General features: G+C 57.7%; 2 protein-coding genes across 6 annotated transcripts in view; one reads left to right on the forward strand and one right to left on the reverse strand.

The window, feature by feature from the left end:
- Positions 1 to 12,689, forward strand: part of SLC12A5 (solute carrier family 12 (potassium/chloride transporter), member 5) — a 26,152-nt gene extending 13,463 nt beyond the window's left edge. For both annotated transcript variants that reach the window (XM_025142286.3, XM_025142287.3), the window contains exons 6-26: positions 242 to 372; positions 521 to 762; positions 835 to 1,046; positions 2,355 to 2,522; positions 3,376 to 3,474; positions 3,638 to 3,695; positions 4,216 to 4,390; positions 4,969 to 5,087; positions 5,236 to 5,334; positions 5,403 to 5,522; positions 5,670 to 5,774; positions 5,846 to 6,014; positions 6,744 to 6,939; positions 7,034 to 7,203; positions 7,291 to 7,422; positions 7,565 to 7,672; positions 7,750 to 7,872; positions 7,968 to 8,155; positions 8,396 to 8,410; positions 8,628 to 8,761; positions 8,997 to 12,689. In XM_025142286.3, the coding sequence (XP_024998054.1) occupies positions 242 to 372; positions 521 to 762; positions 835 to 1,046; positions 2,355 to 2,522; positions 3,376 to 3,474; positions 3,638 to 3,695; positions 4,216 to 4,390; positions 4,969 to 5,087; positions 5,236 to 5,334; positions 5,403 to 5,522; positions 5,670 to 5,774; positions 5,846 to 6,014; positions 6,744 to 6,939; positions 7,034 to 7,203; positions 7,291 to 7,422; positions 7,565 to 7,672; positions 7,750 to 7,872; positions 7,968 to 8,155; positions 8,396 to 8,410; positions 8,628 to 8,761; positions 8,997 to 9,088 (2,855 nt within the window). In that variant the 3' untranslated portion in view covers positions 9,089 to 12,689. The remainder of the gene's footprint in view (positions 1 to 241; positions 373 to 520; positions 763 to 834; positions 1,047 to 2,354; positions 2,523 to 3,375; positions 3,475 to 3,637; positions 3,696 to 4,215; positions 4,391 to 4,968; positions 5,088 to 5,235; positions 5,335 to 5,402; positions 5,523 to 5,669; positions 5,775 to 5,845; positions 6,015 to 6,743; positions 6,940 to 7,033; positions 7,204 to 7,290; positions 7,423 to 7,564; positions 7,673 to 7,749; positions 7,873 to 7,967; positions 8,156 to 8,395; positions 8,411 to 8,627; positions 8,762 to 8,996) is intronic.
- NCOA5 (nuclear receptor coactivator 5) overlaps positions 12,277 to 20,842 on the reverse strand; it is a 17,682-nt gene continuing 9,116 nt past the window's right edge. For all 4 annotated transcript variants that reach the window (XM_025142288.3, XM_004947206.5, XM_417476.7 and 1 more), the window contains 6 exons: positions 19,232 to 19,618; positions 18,862 to 18,977; positions 18,524 to 18,650; positions 17,323 to 17,522; positions 15,863 to 16,192; positions 12,277 to 15,433 (listed from right to left, as the gene is read on the reverse strand). In XM_025142288.3, coding sequence (XP_024998056.1) covers positions 14,784 to 15,433; positions 15,863 to 16,192; positions 17,323 to 17,522; positions 18,524 to 18,650; positions 18,862 to 18,977; positions 19,232 to 19,314 — 1,506 coding nt within the window. In that variant the 5' untranslated portion in view covers positions 19,315 to 19,618 and the 3' untranslated portion in view covers positions 12,277 to 14,783. The remainder of the gene's footprint in view (positions 15,434 to 15,862; positions 16,193 to 17,322; positions 17,523 to 18,523; positions 18,651 to 18,861; positions 18,978 to 19,231; positions 19,619 to 20,842) is intronic.

Raw genomic sequence — 20,842 nt, forward strand, 5'->3', positions numbered from 1 at the left:
GTGTCCCTGGGGCTGCAGCGCCTGTGTGGCTTCACAGGGGACAGGTGTCCCTGCGGCCGTCATGCCCAGCTGCCCGGCTCCTGGGAGCAGCTCTGCCAGCTCAGCTGTGCAAGGCTTGGGATGGCTGAGCTGCTGCCGGCAGGAGCAGGGCGCTGGGGGTCCCGGCCCCATCCGGGGCACTGGGAGCAGTGGGGGTGCCTACTGGGGGCTGCCTGGGACCAACCTTTGCTCTCTCCAACAGCGGGCGGCTCCTACTACATGATCTCACGCTCCCTGGGCCCCGAGTTTGGTGGGGCTGTGGGGCTCTGCTTCTACCTGGGCACCACCTTTGCTGGCGCCATGTACATCCTGGGCACCATCGAGATCCTGCTGGTGAGTGCCGTGGCCTTTGCCCACACAGTGCTGAGGGCTCGTGCTGTGGCCTGGCAGCTCTGCCCTCGCCTGCCGGGGGGACACGGATGTGAGGCGGGGACCGGGAGTGCTGCCTTCACCGAGCAGTGATTATACATCTTCCCTCCAGGCCTACATCTTCCCCGCCATGGCCATCTTCAAGGCAGAGGATGCCAGCGGGGAGGCGGCTGCGATGCTCAACAACATGCGCGTCTACGGCACCTGCGTCCTGACCTGCATGGCCACCGTGGTGTTCGTGGGGGTCAAATACGTCAATAAGTTTGCCCTGGTCTTCCTGGGCTGCGTCATCCTCTCCATCCTCGCCATCTACGCCGGTGTCATCAAGTCAGCCTTTGACCCACCGAGCTTCCCGTGAGTACGGCGTGCCGTGGGACGGGGGCCGGGCTGAGGACGTGCTGCTGAGTGCCTTTTCCCCCCTGCCAGGATCTGCCTGCTGGGCAACAGGACCCTCTCGCGGCACGGCTTTGACCTCTGCACCAAGGTGGTGGTGGAGGGCAACGAAACGGTGGGCTCCAAGCTCTGGGAGCTCTTCTGCACCTCCCGCTTCCTCAACGCCACCTGTGATGAGTATTTCACCATGAACAACGTGACTGAGATCGAGGGCATCCCTGGAGCTGCCAGCGGCCTCATCCAAGGTGGGCGTGCGGCGGGGATGGCAGAGGGTCGGTGTGCAGACAGCTGCGTGGAGCAGAAAGCCAGTCCTGGTATAGCAGTGACGAGGAGCCTCGCCTGGGGTCGCTCTGCCCTCAGGTGCACCAGGCAGCAGGAATGGCTGCACTGCAGGACTCGGCCAGTGCCGTGGCCACCTGAGCCACAGCTGGTGTGAGCCCGACGGCTCTGAGTAACGCTCAAAGGCTGGGGAGGAATAAATCCTCCCTTTGTTTCCTCTCAGCCATTGGAAGGCAGGATATCAATCTGAGGTTTAGCGAGGAGTAATCGCCCCTCGGGGGTACTGTGCTGCTGCTACTGCTGGAGCACGGGCGCTGGAGCAGGAGCTGCACTGCAGCCAGGCTGGGAGTGCAGCCAGGGCACAGAGCACCTCGGCAGCGTGGGGAGAAGCCGCTGCTAACCCGCTTTGTGGAGCTGCTGGTGCGTTTCCCAGGTGCTCCCGTTCCTCAGCTGGGTGCTGGAGGACAATGCTCTGTGCCACACTCGGGGCGTCGGTGCTCAGGGTTACAGCTCTTGAGGCTGCAGCTACCAGGCCAATGGACCAAGGGAATGCAGCGGGCGTGCTGGGTGCTTGGGGGCTGCTGGGGGCTTCCTGTGCTTCAGGGGCAGGGCAGCGGCAGGCTGCAGCCCAGGCTCTAGCTCTGTCTGTGGACAACGTGCCTTTCCCAGCAGGACGGGCTGCAGTGGCAGCAGGGTCAGCCCCAGCTGTCACATGGGGATGTCTGGGGGATGTGGGGAAGGAGCGCAGCACGGGGTGGCAGCCCGGTGCGATGCCGTGGTGGTGCTGCCTGCCCCTGCCCAGCAGTGCTGGCTGCTTTCTGCTGCTCCAGTTTCTCACTGCAATCTGTGACCAAGGCAGCACGCACAGGGACATTAAGCCTGTTACATCAGCCCCACGCTTATAATCCCATCAAAAACATTATCAAGTTACTTTGACACGATCCACTTTCCTTAAACCTGTGTTGATCAGTATTAATTATATTACCCTCTTAATTATTTGCTCCAGGAATCCCACGTCAGCTGCTCCAGTATCTTACAGGGACAGTGCCAGCAGCAGGACCAGCTCTGGTCGCCCACCCACCCCTGGGTCCTGCACATTTCTGAGGTCCACCAGGGGCTGGGGCCGCTCACCACCCTCCAGCAGCCCTGTGGCTGCGTGGCACAGTGGGGATGGGATGGCGCCGGGCGCCTCTGCGGTGCAGGGTTCAAGGAGGTGGCCGTGGATGCAGGCTGTGCTCCGGCCACGTCCTCACAGTGGCTGTGCCTCTTTGCAGAGAACCTCTGGAGCTCCTACCTGACCAAGGGCGTGATCGTGGAGAAGCGGGGGCTGCCCTCTGTCAGCCCCCCGGACACCCCGGTGGACATGGACCAGCCCTACGTCTTCAGTGACATGACCTCCTACTTCACGCTGCTCGTGGGCATCTACTTCCCCTCTGTCACAGGTGGGTGCTGCCGGTGCCGCTCACACGTGCCGCTGTGCCTCTCCCACGGAGCCCACGTGCGCTGCCGCCGGGCCCAGTGCTGGCGCGGGGGTGGATCACAGCCCGTCCTCCCACGCAGCTCCGGTGCCTCGCTGTGTGCTGACGTGCCCGCGGCGCCGGTATTTATAGCTCCCGGGGGAGGAGGAGCCCTCCCCTGCCCCAGTCCCGCTGCGGAGCCCCGTGGGACCCCTGCGGGATGCGGGAGCTCAGCCGGAGCCCTGTGGGCCGTCCCATCTGGGCACCCACTGCTGGGTCTGGTGATGCTGGATCCTGGGGCTGATGGCCCCCGGGTGCGCCCCGGTGCCCTCCGCGTGCTGCCCCCGGTACCCTCCCGCCCGGCGCTTGCTTACGGTGTGGTGTGATTGTGCATGGATTTGTGTCACATCAATAATGTAGGCTGAGCCACAGGTAGCTGCGGCCCCACTGCGGGACCTGCTGTGCACGCGGCAGCCGGGCTCATGGGGACGTGTGCCAGGGCTGTGCCAGATCCACGGCACCATAGGATCGGAGGCATTAAGGTCAGAAGAGACCACGTCCTGTCCCGGCCATGACCAGACCCTGCAGCCGCTGCCATCCACTCCCCTGCTAGAGTTAATTAAGGGCTGATGAAACAAGTCAGACAGTGCGTTTTGTACCAAATCCTTTGGTAGCCTCAGCCTGTGGGTCAGGTGGGAAAGTGCTGATGGGACGTGAGGTGGGTGGGGGTCCTTGTGCCTGTCTGGGTCCTGGCACAGCTGAGCTGGAGCCGTCCTACCAGCAGGGTTGTGGCCCTGTGATGGTTGTGGCCCAGCACAGTATGGCCCTCTGTCCGCAGGCATCATGGCTGGCTCCAACCGCTCTGGGGACCTGCGGGATGCGCAGAAGTCCATCCCCACGGGCACCATCCTGGCCATCGCCACCACCTCTGCAGTCTGTATCCTTCAGGGCTCTGTCGGGTGATTGGGTGCGGATGGGCGGGTGGGCCAGCAGGACAGGGAGGGCTCTGCTTGGGGTCTGGTGGGACAGACGGGTTCCAGCACTGGGCAGGGCGGTGCGGGGGCTCTGCACCTCGCAGGCTGTCCTTGACCGCCCCGCAGACATCAGCTCCGTCGTGCTCTTTGGGGCGTGCATCGAGGGCGTTGTTCTGCGCGACAAGTGAGTGCCACTGGGCCGTGTGGGGCAGGTGTGGGGCAAGCTGGGCTGTGGGAAGGGCTGGGGACAGGGACAGCCGTGGGGAACGCAGCGGGATGCTGCAGCTGGAACCGTTGGGGTGACGCGGTGGTGTTCTGGGTCTGGTGGGGACAGCGTGCCTGCAGGGAGGATGCCTGGCTGTGCACCAGGACAGATGCGGAGCTCACAACAGGCTCTGGGGGCTCGTGGGTGCCCCTTCCCCCCACTGCTGGTCCCTGCGGCTCAGGCTGCGCGCAGCTCTTGTTTGTCAACAGGCAGCGCCGCGTATGTAGGGCAGCCCAGCTCGCTGCACAGCAGTGACACTTCTGGGTCGCCAGCACCAACACGAACCGGATCCGAGCCGCACGCGGCCTTCATTGGCCCACTCCTGTCAGAGGGGGTGGGAAGCCCCTGTCCCGTGTCCCCCTGCTCCCCGCGCTGTACAGGCTAGGGCCGGGCTTGACGCGTGCCGCCCGTGGCCGTGGGTGATACCCGTGCCCTGCAGGTTTGGTGAAGCCGTCAATGGGAACCTGGTGGTGGGCACCCTGGCGTGGCCGTCTCCGTGGGTCATCGTTATCGGCTCCTTCTTCTCCACGTGCGGGGCCGGGCTGCAGAGCCTCACCGGCGCCCCGCGCCTCCTGCAAGCCATCTCCAGGGACGGCATCGTGCCCTTTCTCAGGGTGAGCGGCCCCCCGACCCCGCAGTGCCACCCGCAGCCACGGGGCGTGCCGGCTGCCCCCCACACCTCGCAGGCACCGGGGCTGCGGTGGGTTCGTCCGCGACCCGTCGGTGGGAGGAGAGCGTGTCGGGAAAGGTCAGGATCCCCCTCCCCCCGCCGCTGCTGCTTAATGTTTTATCTGCTCTCCGAAGACGCGTTCTCACAACTGCGGCTCTCCAAATCCGAACCGACAGCTCCCCCCGGGGAAGAGCAGGCTAATTTTAACCGCGCGCCTCCGCCCTGCCAGCCACATTCGGAGCGCTCGCACGAGGACCGCAGCCTGCGCCCTGCGATGCTCCCGGATGCGCGGCCCCCACCCCACGCCCAGACTCCGCCCCCGGGCACCCCCTGGGGGATGGGGGGCTGTGTGCCACCGTGGCCAGGCTGGGGGGCTCTGATGGCTGCTCCCCAGCCCCGTGGCTGTGATTGCAGCGGCTGGGCTGTGTTTCCCCCCACCTCCAGGCGCGGGGTCAGGTCAGCAGCGTGGAGCGCGTGCAGCTGCTGCCCGGGCCCTAACACCCCTCTCCTCCCCCGCCCCAGGTCTTTGGCCACGGCAAAGCCAACGGGGAGCCCACCTGGGCTCTGCTGCTCACCGCCTGCATCTGCGAGATTGGGATCCTGATCGCATCCCTGGACGAGGTGGCTCCCATCCTCTCCATGTAGGCAGCGCCTTCAGTGCGGCGGTGGCCGGGCGGGTGCCCCTGGGGGGGGTTGGGGCCTCCCACGACCCCTGTGCCCCACACGGCTCCCCACGGAGCTGCGCTGTGTCACACTTACGGCCCCACGCTCAGCTGCTCCCCTCTGCAGGTTCTTCCTCATGTGCTACATGTTCGTCAACCTGGCTTGTGCCGTGCAGACGCTGCTGCGGACGCCCAACTGGCGGCCCCGTTTCCGCTACTACCACTGGTGAGCAGCGGGCGGTGCAGGGCCGGGGGCTGCGGGGCTGCAGGGTGCTGACGCCGTGCCCTGTGCAGGACCCTCTCCTTCCTGGGCATGAGCCTGTGCCTGGCGCTGATGTTCATCTGCTCCTGGTACTACGCGCTGGTCGCCATGCTGATCGCCGGCCTCATCTACAAGTACATCGAATACCGCGGGTAAGGGCCCGGCAGGGGCTGCGGGGCTGGAGGTCCCCACGTCCCCACGGTGCCGTAGATGCTGGGGGCCCACGGCCGCGCTCCATCAGCGGGGCTCCCGGCGGCTGGAGCCGTGGATGTGCGCTGAGGTGCCGCTGTGTGCTGCAGGGCGGAGAAGGAATGGGGTGATGGGATCCGGGGGCTGTCGCTGAGTGCCGCCCGCTACGCACTGCTGCGGCTGGAGGAGGGCCCCCCCCACACCAAGAACTGGAGGTGAGGCCGCGGGTTGGGGGGAGCGGGCGCCATCAGGGCGGCGGGCGCTGACTGCAGGACCTTCCTTCCAGGCCCCAGCTGCTGGTTCTGGTCCGTGTGGATCAGGAGCAGAACGTGGTGCACCCACAGCTCCTGTCCTTCACTTCACAGCTCAAAGCAGGCAAGGGCCTCACCATTGTGGCCTCTGTGCTGGAAGGGACCTTCCTGGACAACCACCCGCAGGCGCAGAGAGCCGAGGAGGTGAGAGCTTCCCAGGCCCTCCCAGCGGCTGCTGCTGTGCCCCACGGCGCATCCAGCCCTGCGGTGGGGCTGCTGGGAACGCGCTGCACAGTGCGGGCAGTGGGACCTGCGGGACCCCCACTCCGCTCCCCAGAGCACCAGGGATGCCGGGTACCAGCAGGGCGTGGGCCTGGCTCCTGCCTGGTGCTGCACAGCACATTACGGTGCCAACGAGGGGCCGCGGCGCTGCCAGGCTGTGCAGCCCCTCCGCTGAGCCCCCCGCGCTCCCCACAGCCCCCGCAGTGCAGGCAGGGGGAGGCGGAGCGGGAGCCTTCCCAACTGGAGCGAGATTCCCCTCACACCTCGCGCCAGCCAGGCGGCACGTTAATGAGATTAAGCCCTCAGAAGCAAACAGTTTCTCTCCCATGCAGACATGTTATAATTTCTCTGAGTAAATAACTCTAATTGCTGCTCTGCCGCCCGTCAGAGCCCTGGCACGGGGACTCCCTCCGCTCGGCACAGCGCAGAGCCACGCGCTGGTGCTGCTCACAGCCGGGCCTCCCCCATCCCCGTCCCACGCTGCCGTCCTGCCGCAGGGCTCTGCGCCCCACAGCTCGTGCCCCACAGGCTCTGCTCCCCACACCCCACCCTCCTGCCGGCTGCCCCGGGGCGGTGGGTGCCGTCTGCAGCGGGTGCTGTGCGGGGCCACATCCCACGCACGGTCCCTGAGGCCCTCTCTCCCGCTGCCAGTCCATCCGCCGCCTGATGGAAGCGGAGAAGGTGAAGGGCTTCTGCCAGGTGGTGATCTCCTCCAACCTGCGGGACGGCATGTCGCACCTCATCCAGTCCAGCGGGCTGGGCGGGCTGCAGCACAACACGGTGCTGGTGGGCTGGCCCCGCAGCTGGCGCCAGAAGGAGGACCATCAGACCTGGAGGAACTTCATCGGTAGGGCTGTGCGAGCCGGCCGGGTGCCACGGGGCGCTGCCATGAGCGGGGCGCTGCCATGAGCGGTGCTGGCTGACATGATGCTTTCCCCCAGAGCTGGTGCGGGAGACCACGGCCGGGCACCTGGCCTTGCTGGTAGCCAAGAACGTGGCCATGTTCCCGGGCAACCAGGAGCGCTTCTCGGAGGGCCACATCGATGTCTGGTGGATCGTGCACGATGGAGGGATGCTCATGCTGCTGCCCTTCCTCCTGCGGCACCACAAGGTACTGTGCCCCCGGGCGGGCAGGGGCTGGGGCCGGGGCTGCCTCCACCATACGGTGCCCACAGCTCCCTCCCTTCCCCCCTCACAGGTCTGGCGCAAATGCAAGATGCGTATCTTCACGGTGGCTCAGATGGATGACAACAGCATCCAGATGAAGAAGGACCTGACGACATTCCTGTACCACCTGCGCATCACGGCGGAGGTGGAGGTGGTGGAGATGGTGAGCGCTGGGCTGGGGCTGTCCCCCGGTGTGCTGCATACAGGGGATCCAGGCATGCGGTCACAGCACCACGGGGATGTGCCGGGCCAGTATGGGGCGTGCTGTAGGGCCCCGCAGCTTATCCTGCTCTTCCGTCCCACAGCACGAGAGCGACATCTCAGCCTACACCTACGAGAAGACGCTGGTGATGGAGCAGCGCTCCCAGATCCTCAAGCAAATGCACCTCACCAAGAACGAGCGCGAGCGGGAGGTGAGGCACAGCCCCACACCCGGCCCCGCTGCGTGCCCCCATCCTGCCCCGCTGTGCGCTGACCCCATCCCGTGCAGATCCAGAGCATCACGGATGAGTCCCGCGGCTCCATCCGGCGCAAGAACCCGGCCAACACGCGCCTGCGCCTCAACGTCCCCGAGGAGCAGGTGGGCGACGGCGAGGAGAAGCCTGAGGAGGAGGTGAGGCACCGCGTGCCGTGTCCTGCCGGGGAGGGCGGGGATGGGGTCCCCAGCTGCTGCCAGCCCCTGCCCACCACCCCTCTGCTCTGCCGCAGGTCCAGCTCATCCACGACAAAAACGCCACCACCTTCTCCAGCAGCTCCCAGTCCCCAGCTGAAGAGGCGGAGTCGGCCCCTGAGAAGGTGCATCTCACCTGGACCAAGGAGAAGTCCGTGGCCGAGAAGAACAAGAGCAAGAGCCCTGTCAGCCCCGAGGGCATCAAGGACTTCTTCAACATGAAGCCGTACGGCCCCATGTGCTGCCGCCGTGTCACCGTGCCCCGGGAGCGGGCCATGTGTCCCTCCTTGCTCCGAGCAGGAGCCTGCGGCCGGGTCCCTGCACACCCACCTGTGCAGCGGGGAGGGTGGGAGGTGGGGGGGTCCCTGTGCAGAGCGGGGGTTGGGTGCTGAGGAACACCGGGTGCACGCCCAGCACTCACCTCTTCTCTCTCTCTTTTTTCCCAACCCCGCTGTGATGCTGGCAGGGAGTGGGAGAACCTGTAAGTATGTTGCTTTGGGGGCCAGGGGGTGGGGGTGGGGGGGCATTCGTGGACCCCATGTGCAAAGGCAGCTCCTTGCGCCCATTGGTGGTTGCTTGTGGCATGATGCCAGCGAGGTTTGCTGTGCCGCAGCCCAGCCCCAGCCCTGCCTTGTGCCCCCTGCGCTCCCACGTCTATCCCTGTGCCCAGCCCCCGCCCACACGTGCTGTCTCCCCAGGAACCAGTCCAACGTGCGGAGGATGCACACGGCTGTGAAGCTCAATGAGGTGATCGTGGAGAAGTCCAAGAACGCCAAGCTGGTCCTGCTCAACATGCCGGGGCCGCCCCGCAACCGGAAAGGGGATGAAAACTGTATCCTTCCCACTGCTCTGGGGGTGGGCTGAGAGTCCCTCCGCCGGGGCTGTGGTGCCGGGGCTTCCTTGCAAGCATTGCAGGGCACTGCCCAGTGCTCAACCCCTGCAGCTCCTGCACCGCAGCCTGCCTGCCCGAGACTGATGGGGTTATGGTCCCTGGGGCTGCGGTGCGGGGCTGTGGGTGCTGCAGGCTCCCTGCTTCCACGTCTCGTTCCTCCTTGACGGCCGCACAGACATGGAGTTCCTGGAGGTGCTGACAGAGCGCCTGGACCGAGTGCTGCTGGTGCGTGGCGGGGGCCGGGAGGTCATCACCATCTACTCCTGAAACACGGCGCGAGAGAGGTTTGTCTGCACCCCGAGAGCCCCACCGCCCCTCACCGCGCTCCTGGAGGGAGGAGAGAAGCCCGACGGCAGCCGGTGCGCAGAACCTTCACCTGCCTTCAGCCGTGCCCCTGACCTCTCCATTCGAACTGCAGCACCAGATCTTCCGGGAGCATCCAGCACCTGAGCAGCTGTTCCTCATTGCAACGTCACAGCACTGCTGTCTTTGTTTATATATAAATATATACAGTGTTCCGCGGACTGAGCATCAGAGCCCAGCGCTGCCCCGCAGCCCCCGGCCGGGCAGGAGCCCACCGCGTCCCAATGGGCCCCACTGCTGCCCCACAGAGCTTGGCTGGGCACCGCCGCCTGATGCTCGCACCCCACAGAGGTGCCGGGAGAAGAGAGAGGCCACCAGCATGCTTTCCTCGCCAGACGCTCCTCTCCCCACCTCCGGCAGCACTCGATGGCCCCGGGAAGGACCGTGCTGGGCCTGGACAGACCCAACCGCCCATCTGGAGGCCGTGGGCCACGCTCAGCGAGAGGCAGTTGTGATGGTTTGGAGGGGGTGAGGGTGGGGGGCAGCCGAGCGGGTCGGGATGCTGGAGAGCAGCGGTGCCACTGCAGCACGAGCCCCAGCCGGGCTGGGTGGGGCTGCATCCCCTTCCCGCTGGCCCCGGCCCCCTCTGCCCAGGCCTTGCTCTGTGCTCGTGCTGCGGCCGCTGCCCGGAGCTGTGGTGCCCGGAGCAGAGCAGAGGTCCCACCAATGCGCAGTGTCAGCCCGGGCCGCCCCGGGGCTGTGGGACTGTGGATGCTGCTGACCCCAGGCATCGCCGGCTCCGGGCCTGGCACGGAAGCTCCGCAGCCACGCTGGGGGCGTTGGGGGCTGTGTGGTCCCCACCTCGGCCAACCGCCGGTCCCAGCAGCCCCATACCCCGCTGTGCACTGGGCTTTATCCCTGGGCTCGGGCACAGGTGCTGCCACGGGGGTCCGGAACGCTCAGCTCTGCGGGCGGTTCTCAGCATATGCAATGTGTCCAACCGCCCCCGGCCCCACTGCAGCACCTGTGCCAGGCCCTGTGGTGCAGGGTGGCGGCGGGGACCCCTCTGCCCTATTTCTGGGCAGCACCCAGCCCGTCCCGGCCCCCCCATCCCCAAATGGCCCCGGAGCTGCCCCCCAAACAGCCCTGAGCCCGGCAGCAGCCGCACGGCCGCCCCCCTCTCCCCCCCCAGCAAACTCTCATCCAGAGAAACTGAGGAGCTCTCAACAAATGTGAACGGTTCCAGGAACCGCGCAGGAAGCGGCGCCGAGGGCAGCCCGGCCCCGGCCCCATGTACATAGTGTACATAATACAGTACGTGTATTTTTAAAGTGATCATATTTATGTTAATAGAACCAGATGAAGTCTATATATAGAGATCTATATCTATACTGAGAGATGCAGGGCTCTGCTAGCACCGGGCTGTGGGGACGGAGGTGTGACGGCCGCCCCTGCACAGGGCCCAGGGAAGGGCCAGGTGAGGGGCTCGTGCTCTTCTCAATTCAGCTTCTTAAAAGTTTTCAGGGAAAAGAAATTACGGACTTTTCTGAACTCGTTTCACAGCAGATTTGAGCTTCCACTCCAAGTGCAGCCTGCTAAGAGTTGCCCTCTCCCGGCAGCGCTGTGGCTGCTCTGAGCCCCGTGCGCAGCGCTGCTCCCCGGCCCTCGCACAGAACAGCTCCGTCCCCTCTTCCCCTGCAGAGCTCCTCTACTCCTCCAGTTCCAGGCCAAAGCTATATGAGGCTGCTTAGATAGCAAAGAAGTGGTTTGTGGGCTATTTTTTATTTTTATTTTTTGGCTTTTCTTGGCTTGCTTTCTTTTCATTGGGTTTTTTTTTTTTGTTTTTTTTTTTGGCTTTAAGACTCCTTGGACACACTCCCGGACCAAACCCAAGCCCCAGCTGCACCTCTGTGCCTGCCCGTACCCTGCTCCTACATCTGCACCACTCCCAAAGTGCCTCCGTCTCTCCAGCAGCAGCCCCCGCCGCAGGCAGCGCTCTGCCATGGCAGCTCAGCAATCTGCACAGATGTATTGGGGCTGTCGCAGACCCAGATAGAGCAGATAGAGCCAGAAGAGCAGCCCCGTGCGCCCAGCGTTAGGGGACAGGGAGGCCGGGTTTAGCTTAGGGCTCAGCTCTGCCCCTACACCACCACGCACAGCTTCTGTGCCGTTTGCAGCCTCCCAAAATGATGTGAAGCACTCAGGCAAGGAGGAGGTGTGCACACCCACCTGCCCGCTCGTCTCACTCTGCCGTGCTCGCTCGGCCTGCCATGCTTCCAGCTGCTCCCTGCCTCTGCACGAGGTGCTTCGCTCCGTGCAGCCTCCGTCTGCCCTCAGCCCAGCTTTGCCCTGCAGCCTCAGCCCGCTCCTCCACGGAGCAGATAGCAGCGAGAACCCGACCTCAGCAACAGCACCAGGACAGGGCAGAACCCTTCCTTGGGCAGCAGGGATGGAGTTCTCTGCTGCGCGGGTGTGAGGCCAGGCCGGGGCACGCTGCTCTGCGGGCAGATCGGCTCCATCGCTTCCCAGCAGCACCAACCAGCGCCGCGTTAAGCTCCGCGGCCCCGGCTCCTCCATGGAGCAGAAAGGCAAAAAAGCATCCCCCCGTCCTCACCCTCCAGCAGGAGCAGGGCACAGCTGTGGGCACAGCTGCGGGCACAGCCGCCTCCGTACCCCGCCAGGCAGCACCCGGCTGCAGCAGGACAGGCGCTGGCTTCCCTGGCGAGATGGCGCTCGCCTTTGGTCTGGAGAGGGCCAGTTGTAGCAGACAGCACTGCATGTTAGTTTACAAACCCAGCCCTGCACGTTTGGCCTCTGTGAGTGTTCGGTTTCCCCAAGGAGCATCTTCCCGCTGGTCGCCGTGGTGAAGGCCGTGTCCTCCTGCAGCAGGACAGGAACACGAGCTCCCGGCTTCAGCTTCAGCTCTGGGGGTCCCACATCCCCATACTGCTGCCTGGGCTGGGGGGCACAGTGAGGTGGGGGGGGGGGGGGGGTCAGGCCCCTCCCAGGGCTGCAGGATGGGAAAGGCAGGACAGGCAGGTCCGATAGTTGCTGGTTACAACACTTTCCGTGCTACATGTGCAATATATTTGTTATGAATGTTATCACCGGGTCAGTTCATCCAATAATCTTTTAATCACTGTAGCTAGATGTTCTGCGTCCATTCAAGTGACTTTTATTCAAGTGCAATACTTCAATAGACATGTAGTGACCGAGTATGCTTTGTTTTAGAAATATCTGTGTGCAGAGCAATGCAATTCAGTTTAAAACCTTGTAAATAAAACAGGTTGCAAACAAACAAAAAGGAAAAAAAAACACAACAAAAAAATCAAACAAAAAGAAAAAAAAAAGAGTATTAGGTTTGCATTTAATTTCTGTGACTGTTTCAGTATTGTGCATTAGGCCGCCTCAGTACAGACCCTGTGTTCTCTGTGCAGATATTAATGGAGGAGTGGCTCCTCAGCTGTTGAATGCTCCCTGTTAATGCTTTACTGCTTTACCTGTATTCATTTTTCTAGACTCCTGTCTGCACAAAATGCAATAAATGATTTTATTACACCCTTCACTACTTGCATGGGAAGCTCTCATTAGCTTGCAGGGCGTTATCGTGCGCTCAGATCTCCCTGCTGTCTGCAGACCCAGCGCTGCCCCACGCGGGTGCAGCACAGCACACAGCTCCTGCTGCTCCCCACGTGGCTGGCGACTGCCCAGCACCTTCACTTGGCACATCTCACTGCAAGAGCTCCCAGCTCCTCCTGATTCAGCATCACTTCGTACGCACAGTGCTGTTGCCGGTGCATCCACGAAGATGCTGAAGATCGCTGGCCCTAAAACAGAGCCCGGTGGTGCCCCAGCAGGGGCTGCCAGCCTGATGTGACCCTCTGGGCTCAACATCAGCCAACTGCTCACCTTTGTTACGTCCTGCATACAACCAGACGAGTGCTTTTTGTCCAGAGAATACTGTAAGCAGCAGTATCAAAAGCTTTGCTAAAGCATATCTATCACCTGCAGTGTGATTTTGTCCCACTGAAGCTCATTGAAACTTGTGAGCACCCCAACAAACTGCTCTAACTCAGAGTTCTGAGTCCACTGAACGACAGTAAGGACCTGAAAAGTACTTTAAAACCAGACTGATGAACTGAGACAGACCAAAATACTCCCACAGAAGGGCACAGTAAGGTTTGCACGCTATCCCCTTTGCAGCCAGCACTGGGCAATGTCTGAAGCACTTACCTGGGGGAGAGTAGCAGCAAACGCAGCCGAATAAGCAAAGCAGTGGAATAACACATTCCAGCAGTACTCAAACTGTTAAGCATAAAGAATGCAACAAAATGTTTTTCCTGCCTTTTTATTAAAAAGTAACGTCCTTTCGTTAACAGCACAGAGAGAAAGAAATGCTACAACACAAACCACCTTGGACAAGAAAATCCTCTGCTCCAAGAACATTGCTTTCTTAGCATCTTTTGGTTCTGCAGGAAGCCTACAGACTCCAAGAGGGCTGTGCAAAGAAGGACCACATGGTTAGAGAAGTTTTGTGTTCTGGTATCAAAGTATGTTACTGGTTAAAAACACCGTGAAGTATCACTGCCTGATCCACTCAACTGCCCACTGCAGCTACCAAAGTGTTGAAAGAACATATAGTATTGCATGTTGGCACTGCCTCCCCACCTGAGATGGTCAAAACACCAACCGAGATGAAGTTCCAGAGAGCAGACATTGACCAGCTGGGAGCTGGCTGCAGACAGGTCCAGCAGCACACCCGTGTGGCTGTGGCTGAGCTGCTGGGCAACATAACCAACTGTCCCAAAGCAAGATTATAAGGAAAGGAAATTTATACATGGAATTTATTAATAGACTGATCTTGAAATTGACTACTTGGGTGCAGGATTGATTTTGTTTTATCAATAGACCATTTAAGATCTCCGCCTTGGCTGGAAGATCTCCCATTTCGGATCCACCATTGCAGCCAGAACAAAACTGCCAGTTCCCCTATGCCAGGCAAGTTGAAGTGCTTTTGCCAGCCTCGCTGTGCCAGCCCTGTGCCGCAGGACTACACAGCACTGTCCTGGCTTATGAAAGAGCAATCAGCCACATGCCACGTGACTTCAGCTGCTAGTGCTACCACTGCATTTCCCTCTGAAACTGGCTTACATGTCATTGAAAGAAAAAGAAAAGAAAGAAAGAAACGCAAAGAAACAGCGCCCATTCCAAAAACCTGCAACCCCAAGGCAGCCCAGTTAGGGTACAGCTTTTTTCAGTTTTGCATCATTTTCCCAAAAATGGGCCCCAAACTACACTAACACCAGAATGCACCACAATGTGAAGGTGCATCCATTCACAGGAGTGAGGAAAATGCAGGACTATCACTGTAGCAACTCCCGGGCTTGGACAGAGCAAGTGAATACCCAAAGTGGCTCTCCGCATATCCTGCCACTGAGAAAACAGAAGAGACTTCTCCAAACACTGCTATCCAGACCAAGGTGAGGAAGGGCAGCACTAGTAACACTCAGCAGCAATGCCACTGGGAGTACACTCTCAACGAAGTGGAGAGGACATGCATATCCAGGGGCATTTGTCCCACATCAAGGACAGGAGACTCTTTAAACAGCTAGAAATATGGAATGACAAAGGGTAGGGGAAAGGGTTTGACAACTCAGCTTTAATAGTGTCGCTGGTAGGAACCCATAGGTTGCTGGGTAGAGGACCCCGCTCGCCCCTGGGCCACTGTTTGACTCACTAGGTGAGAGAGTGCAGGACCACTCTGGATAAGGGTGTCCAAGGCTTTCTGTACACTAGGGTTGTCAAAGTTGATACCAGACGATACTGGCCTTTGGGCAGGTACACTGCCAGGCGCAGGGAGACGATTCTGGTGCTGACCATAAAGTGACTGAGCTGGTGGAGGAGCTCCAGGTCTTGGACCTGCATTTCTTGAAGGGCCTTGGAGAGAAGGAAGCTGCGTGTTTGGAGTTTGCAATCTCTGCTGAGCCTGGTTTAAATTTCCGGCACTCATCTGTGCTGATCGGGCCTGATTGCTGGTCATGTTAGTGAAGTTCTGACTCGGAGTGCCACCTGACGTGCCCACAGTGGGTGCAGAACTGCTGTTTGCCACAGCTGCTGCCGCCGCCCCGCTGTTGAAGAGACTGAGGATTTTTGCCTGGAGCTCCTGCTGAGGATTAGCAGAGGATGCTGGAACGGAAGGAGCAGAAACCAGAGGCTGTGAACCCTGATGAGTCTGAGAGCTCGGAAGGCTGGATTGACTGCCCAGAGACGGTGCTGAAGGTGCTCCCAGAGATGGTCTCGACATGGGTGCTGAGGAAGAAAAGCAAGGGAGTTAAAGCTCTGCAGATGTCCTTGAAGAGACACCTAAAGGAAACTAGCGAGATAGCTACCAAGGACACAGATCTCAGGAAATAGCCACCCTCTAATCAGAAGTGCTGCACAGCTCTTGGGAACCCAAACCACTCAACAGAACTGTTGCCCTTTGTGTAGCTGCCAAACCAGTTAGGGAGCATTGTGGTTTCCCTGAGAGAATCCCATGTAAAACTTCTGTCACGTGAAAGATCAGAATAGTCTCAGGACTCCTGGAGACACATCCACCTCCATAAAAAAAGGCACTCTGTAAGAATGTTACAAAACTAGGACTCTCTGTAACCCCAGTACTGATGTCCTGTCCCATGGGGACCAGAGAACCCATAAAACCATACGACTACTAGTGTCATTCAGGGCTGAGACACTTACCCTGCAGAGAATCAGTGCTCCCCCTCAGTAACCTTTCCTTCCGGTCTCTCAAGTAATTAATTACTTTATCAGTCTCCTCAGCAGTTAGATAGCGATTGTCTGCCAGAAGGTTCAAGAGAGTCTGAATGCCTGGAGGGTGGGGGTGGCCCCCTCTGGCCCCCTCCTCCATGGGGGGTGGGCGCTCTCTCTCCTGCAGAATAGCCTCATCTGCCATCTTGGCAGCCTGCCGGGCGATCTCCTCACGCTCCTTCTCCCGTGTCTCTGCTTTGTAGCGCTCATAATTCCTCGCCACCAGCACCATGGCGTCAGCCTGGGGCATGTTGCGGTGTTCTGCACAAGGAAAAGAGACACTGTAAGTAAACCAAAGCGGCGTTAGCTGGAGGTGCCTTCCCTCACTCACACATCGGCAGGCAGGCACCTCCCAGGGACTGTAAGCATAATGTGGGAAGCTCCCTTGGCACACAGCAAGAGTTCCACTTCCTAAGCTAACAGAAGTCTCACTGCTATCACCCAGCAAGGCCAACCCTTCCTTCTACAGCTGAAGGCTCTGAGAAGGTTTCATACCAGCCTAGAAAAGCCCTTCGTGCCTCTCATTCAAATAAAAAGAGAAACAGCTCCCTCTACCTTTCACACAAATTCTCTGTGCTCTGAGAAGAGACAGTTCCAGCTGTTCAATTGGATGAGCCTTCCCTGACAGGCTCCAGAATTGCACTCTCAAGGCACATCTCCAGTTCCCAGAGCAGAACAGTCATGGCGATATGCTAAAGTTCAAGTGCAGCATATTTAATCCCCAGAAAAGATCTGTGCATGAATCAATTGCCAGAGTTCTTACCAGATCTGATACACTGCTCGCTCCAGTGAAGGAGAAACTTTGGCAGGGGAACAGATGCTAAACTAAAGGAGTCAAGAACTAAAACAAAAGGCAGTAGAGAGCCCACTGAAAGCGTGCTTGAGCTGTATGTCTGCTGGAATTGAGAAACACCCCACCACAGCTGCATCAGATGTTAAAAGAAACCAGGCTTCTTCAGTCAGTAAGCAAACAAGAAGCAATGAGTGCGTGTTCAGGTGTTCACTGCCACAGATGAACCTGACAAAGCATTACTTGAGAATATGATAAGGGAGAAGTAACCTTTAAAAGCTTAGCTGCAGCCAAAAATCCACCTCTGTGAACAATGCATAAACAGGCTTATGATCACAGCAATAGACTGGCTTTCCTGCACAACCCTCCGACAAGATTTTCTCCTGGTAGAAATTAAACAGTCATTTTGCCAAGGGACAAATACGGTGTAACAGAATTTTGCAAATAATGATATTCACATTTATGACATGCCATCAAGTCGTTAATAGATCTGTAAGTCACAGCACAGAAGGAGAACTATTGGAGAAAAATTATTCTAGAGCAGAACTTCATGCAGTTCAGAGTAACCGCAAACCTATGCAATCTACTAAGACCTCAGTACCTTGTGGGGTGCCAAACATGATGTTAACAGTGCAAGAACGGTGAACTTGATGCTGCTGAGTGATGACAATGGCAAAAGGAGACCCTCCTCTGCTCACATCGTCCAGGGCTTGTGTCAGTAACAACTCTGTATTGAGGAAGATCAGGTCCACCACCATGCCCAGATCCCGCACCTTCCGCCCCACTGACTCCGCGTACTCCCTACCACAAAGCAAAGCCAGCAGAGTTTAACAAGTCAGAAACATACAGAAACAAACCCGTGCACATTCATATTCTGCATCTCAGATTCGGTTTTCCCTACTTCACTCATCCTCATTACTTTTCAATACATCCATTTGTAGAATGACATCAGACCAGTGCCATCACCACAGCACTCCTTGCATTGTACCAGGTGCAGGAGTAACTCCTTGTTCCCAACACAGTGCTTGCTCTCCAAACCACAGACATGCCACCATTTCTGACACAAGTCTATCTGACTCCTAAAATTGCTTTCAGCCCTTACACTGTAAAACCAAGCATATGTTTCTACTGGCACGGCCTGCATTTTTATTTCTACATTAACAATTTCACATTTAATGCAATAAAAAGGTTTGAACGTTCAGACTGCTGCATGAGACTTTCCTTGTTAATGTAACATCTTCTGATATCATTCATGACTACTGTCAGCAGTGATTTTATGTCTTGCACATTGTATTAATGGTATTGAGTGGTATCTCACTTGGTAATCTAGATCAGACAACCACTGACTGAATGGAGCTGAAACAGTCAAATTTTAGCTCCTTTCAATCTGACAGGAGCCCTGAAATGGACAACCCTGTGACTCCACACTGACAACATCTCTGTGCTATCTGCTGATTGGCACATGTTAACAAGTTCTGTTATTCATGGGTTGAATGACACAAGTGCAGGCTGCTATAGCTTGTCATGACAGTAGGGTTATATTAAGAGTATGAAGTTCTGGGAGATGTGCTGTTAGCTGACAAGAAAAGAATGTAAGTAAAGTGCAAGATATAACAGTATTTCTCCTCATCTTCAACCACTCAGCATTCTCAGAACAGCAATAGAGGCTGTGGTTTTCTGAAGGCTCTAAAGCCACTCTTCTCGAGGAAATCTGTAAGAGAAATAGCTCCAAGGCATGACTAAGCTTAATTCCATCATCTGCCGCCACTCAACAACAAAAGTGGTCATAACTACTTTCTTACTTTGTCTGTTTATCCACCACTATCACAGAACAATCAACAGGTCTCTCAGCATCAAAACGTCTCTTGATTTCCTCATAGTACTGACGGTACAGCTCCTCCCGGCGTCGCTCCTCACGCTTCAGACGGTCTGAAACCAAGCCACAGAAGGACACAACAATGCTCTTTGGATCTGCTTGGAGCAGTGAGGTGCACACAGCTGTGCTCAGTCTCCAAGCCACCTAGTGGCACAGAAGGCAATGCGCTGTGGATATGGCCATCCTCAGCACCGCAGACATCTACACCCTCCCAGAGGAGAATGCAGTTCTGCCCGTTAAAACATCAGCCTCCCAGGTACTAACCTTCTGAATTCACTGGTGCTCTGTCAAAATGCTCTTTGTAACGGTCATAGTAAGAGTCGTCCTTCCGCCGGTAGTAGTCATCCATGCGAAGGTAGCGGTCGTAAGGTTCATCTCGTCTGCAACATTGACAGAAGCAGCAATGGTTCCCATGCTCCAATGTAATCTCAGGCAACAATTTTTGTCAGTGTATCACATGCAAACCTTCCTCAAATTTCATTACTGAGACACCCAGCTGATCCCCTCAAGACACAAACCACCCTCAACTAGAGCGATTTTCCTACGTTAAAGGACTAGCACCACTCAAACTGATATAACCACAAGGCAAGAATGCCATAAAAGCGTGTGGGCAGAGAGCACCTTGGGGTATTACCTGTACAAAGGGTCCCGAGGGTCTCTCATATCCCGTGGATCCCTCATGTCCCGTGGATCCCTCATATCTCTTGGATTCCTCATGTCCCGTGGATCCCTGTACCGATCATACAGCGGCTCCCGTGGGTCACGAAAGTCTCTAACGTCACGAGGGTCCCGCAAGTCCCTTGGGTCTCTGATATCCCGGGGGTCTCGAAGGTCTCGCAGGTCCCGGGGGTCTCTGTGGTCTCTGGCATCACGGATGTCTCTGGCTCGAATATCTCGAGTGTCTCTGGAATCTCGCCCGTTTCTACCATCCCTGCCATCTCTGGGGTCTCTCCGTGGGCTCCCCCGAAGAGGGGAGCGATCGCGTCTGTTATCGCGGCCATCCCCATAGGCATATGGCTCTCTGAGGAAAACACCAGGGAAATCCTGTTAGACTGCTAACGACACAGCTTACCCCCAGATCTCTTACCTGAGATACCAAAGTGAACCTTCTCTCAGCAACCGAAGCCTCCCTCCGTTCCCATGACAAGAATTGCCCCAAAACACATTTCTCAAAGCAAACACGTTTGGAGAAGAAGTTTCTTAATTATATTTATCTCCGTTAAATGACTCTGAGAAAGCTCCCTACTGGAGCACCACTAACACTGTAGAACACCTGTGGAAGGAGTGAACAGGCACTTCAGAAAACACCATTTTAAGGCCTCTGGCCTCCAACGTCAGCCATGGATCATCTATCAACGTGTACTTGCAAATTCCTTGAGAAAACTTAAGGTGCTGTATCCTACTACCCAGAAACATGGAATAGCTAGGAGCATTCAAGGGATCCATTAAATTCACAAGTCACTGACAGCAGAACACCTGAAATAATTTGTTACTGGCACATGATTCAAAAGGAGCTGGCTGGGAGCAATGACACAATAGCCTCGTGTTGTGGTTGGCTCTGTGCTGTTAGCAGAAACAATGAGCTAACGATGTGTCCCGACAGGGAACCGGTAGATCCTGTAGGAAGTCAGTCTTATGATGCCCCATGTTAAAAGGGTGCCAAACCCAACCAACACCACACCATCAGCGAGAGCAGGATTCTCTGTCACATCTGAATGATCCATCTCATTCAGACTTTGTACCATGCTGTCTTCAGAGGAGAGACCAATGTTCCAGGCTTCATCTTTTCCACAGCAGTAGGTTTTTCTCCAGGCCATAATTTGCTTTCCAAAGAAAACACAACTTTCACTGCAGCCTAAACCAAACCTAATAAAATCTTGCAAAGAAACTACTGAGCTTCACATGCTTGGAATGTTCTTTCCACATGACACTGGCAACCATAGGGAAAGAAAAAAAAGCTTTTTCAAGTCTGTTTTGTAAATAAAAAGTCTTCTATCAGACTCATCTAGTTTATGAAAGATAAGCAGGATATAAATCCACTTCCACTACAGAGTATTGACTTTGTAGTCAGTTGGAGAAGACAGCAGGAGCAACAAGTCAGATGCACTCACATTTCAGTATGAGGTAGAGCAGACAGTAGGGAGAAGGATGCGCAGAGCCAAGTGCAGACTTTGGTGGCTTATACACCCAGCTGTCCTGGGATACACAGGATTGTTGATGTTCTGTATTTCATATACAAGACAAA

This window comes from Gallus gallus, chromosome 20 (genome assembly GCF_016699485.2).
Source record: "Gallus gallus isolate bGalGal1 chromosome 20, bGalGal1.mat.broiler.GRCg7b, whole genome shotgun sequence".
NCBI lineage: Eukaryota > Metazoa > Chordata > Aves > Galliformes > Phasianidae > Gallus > Gallus gallus.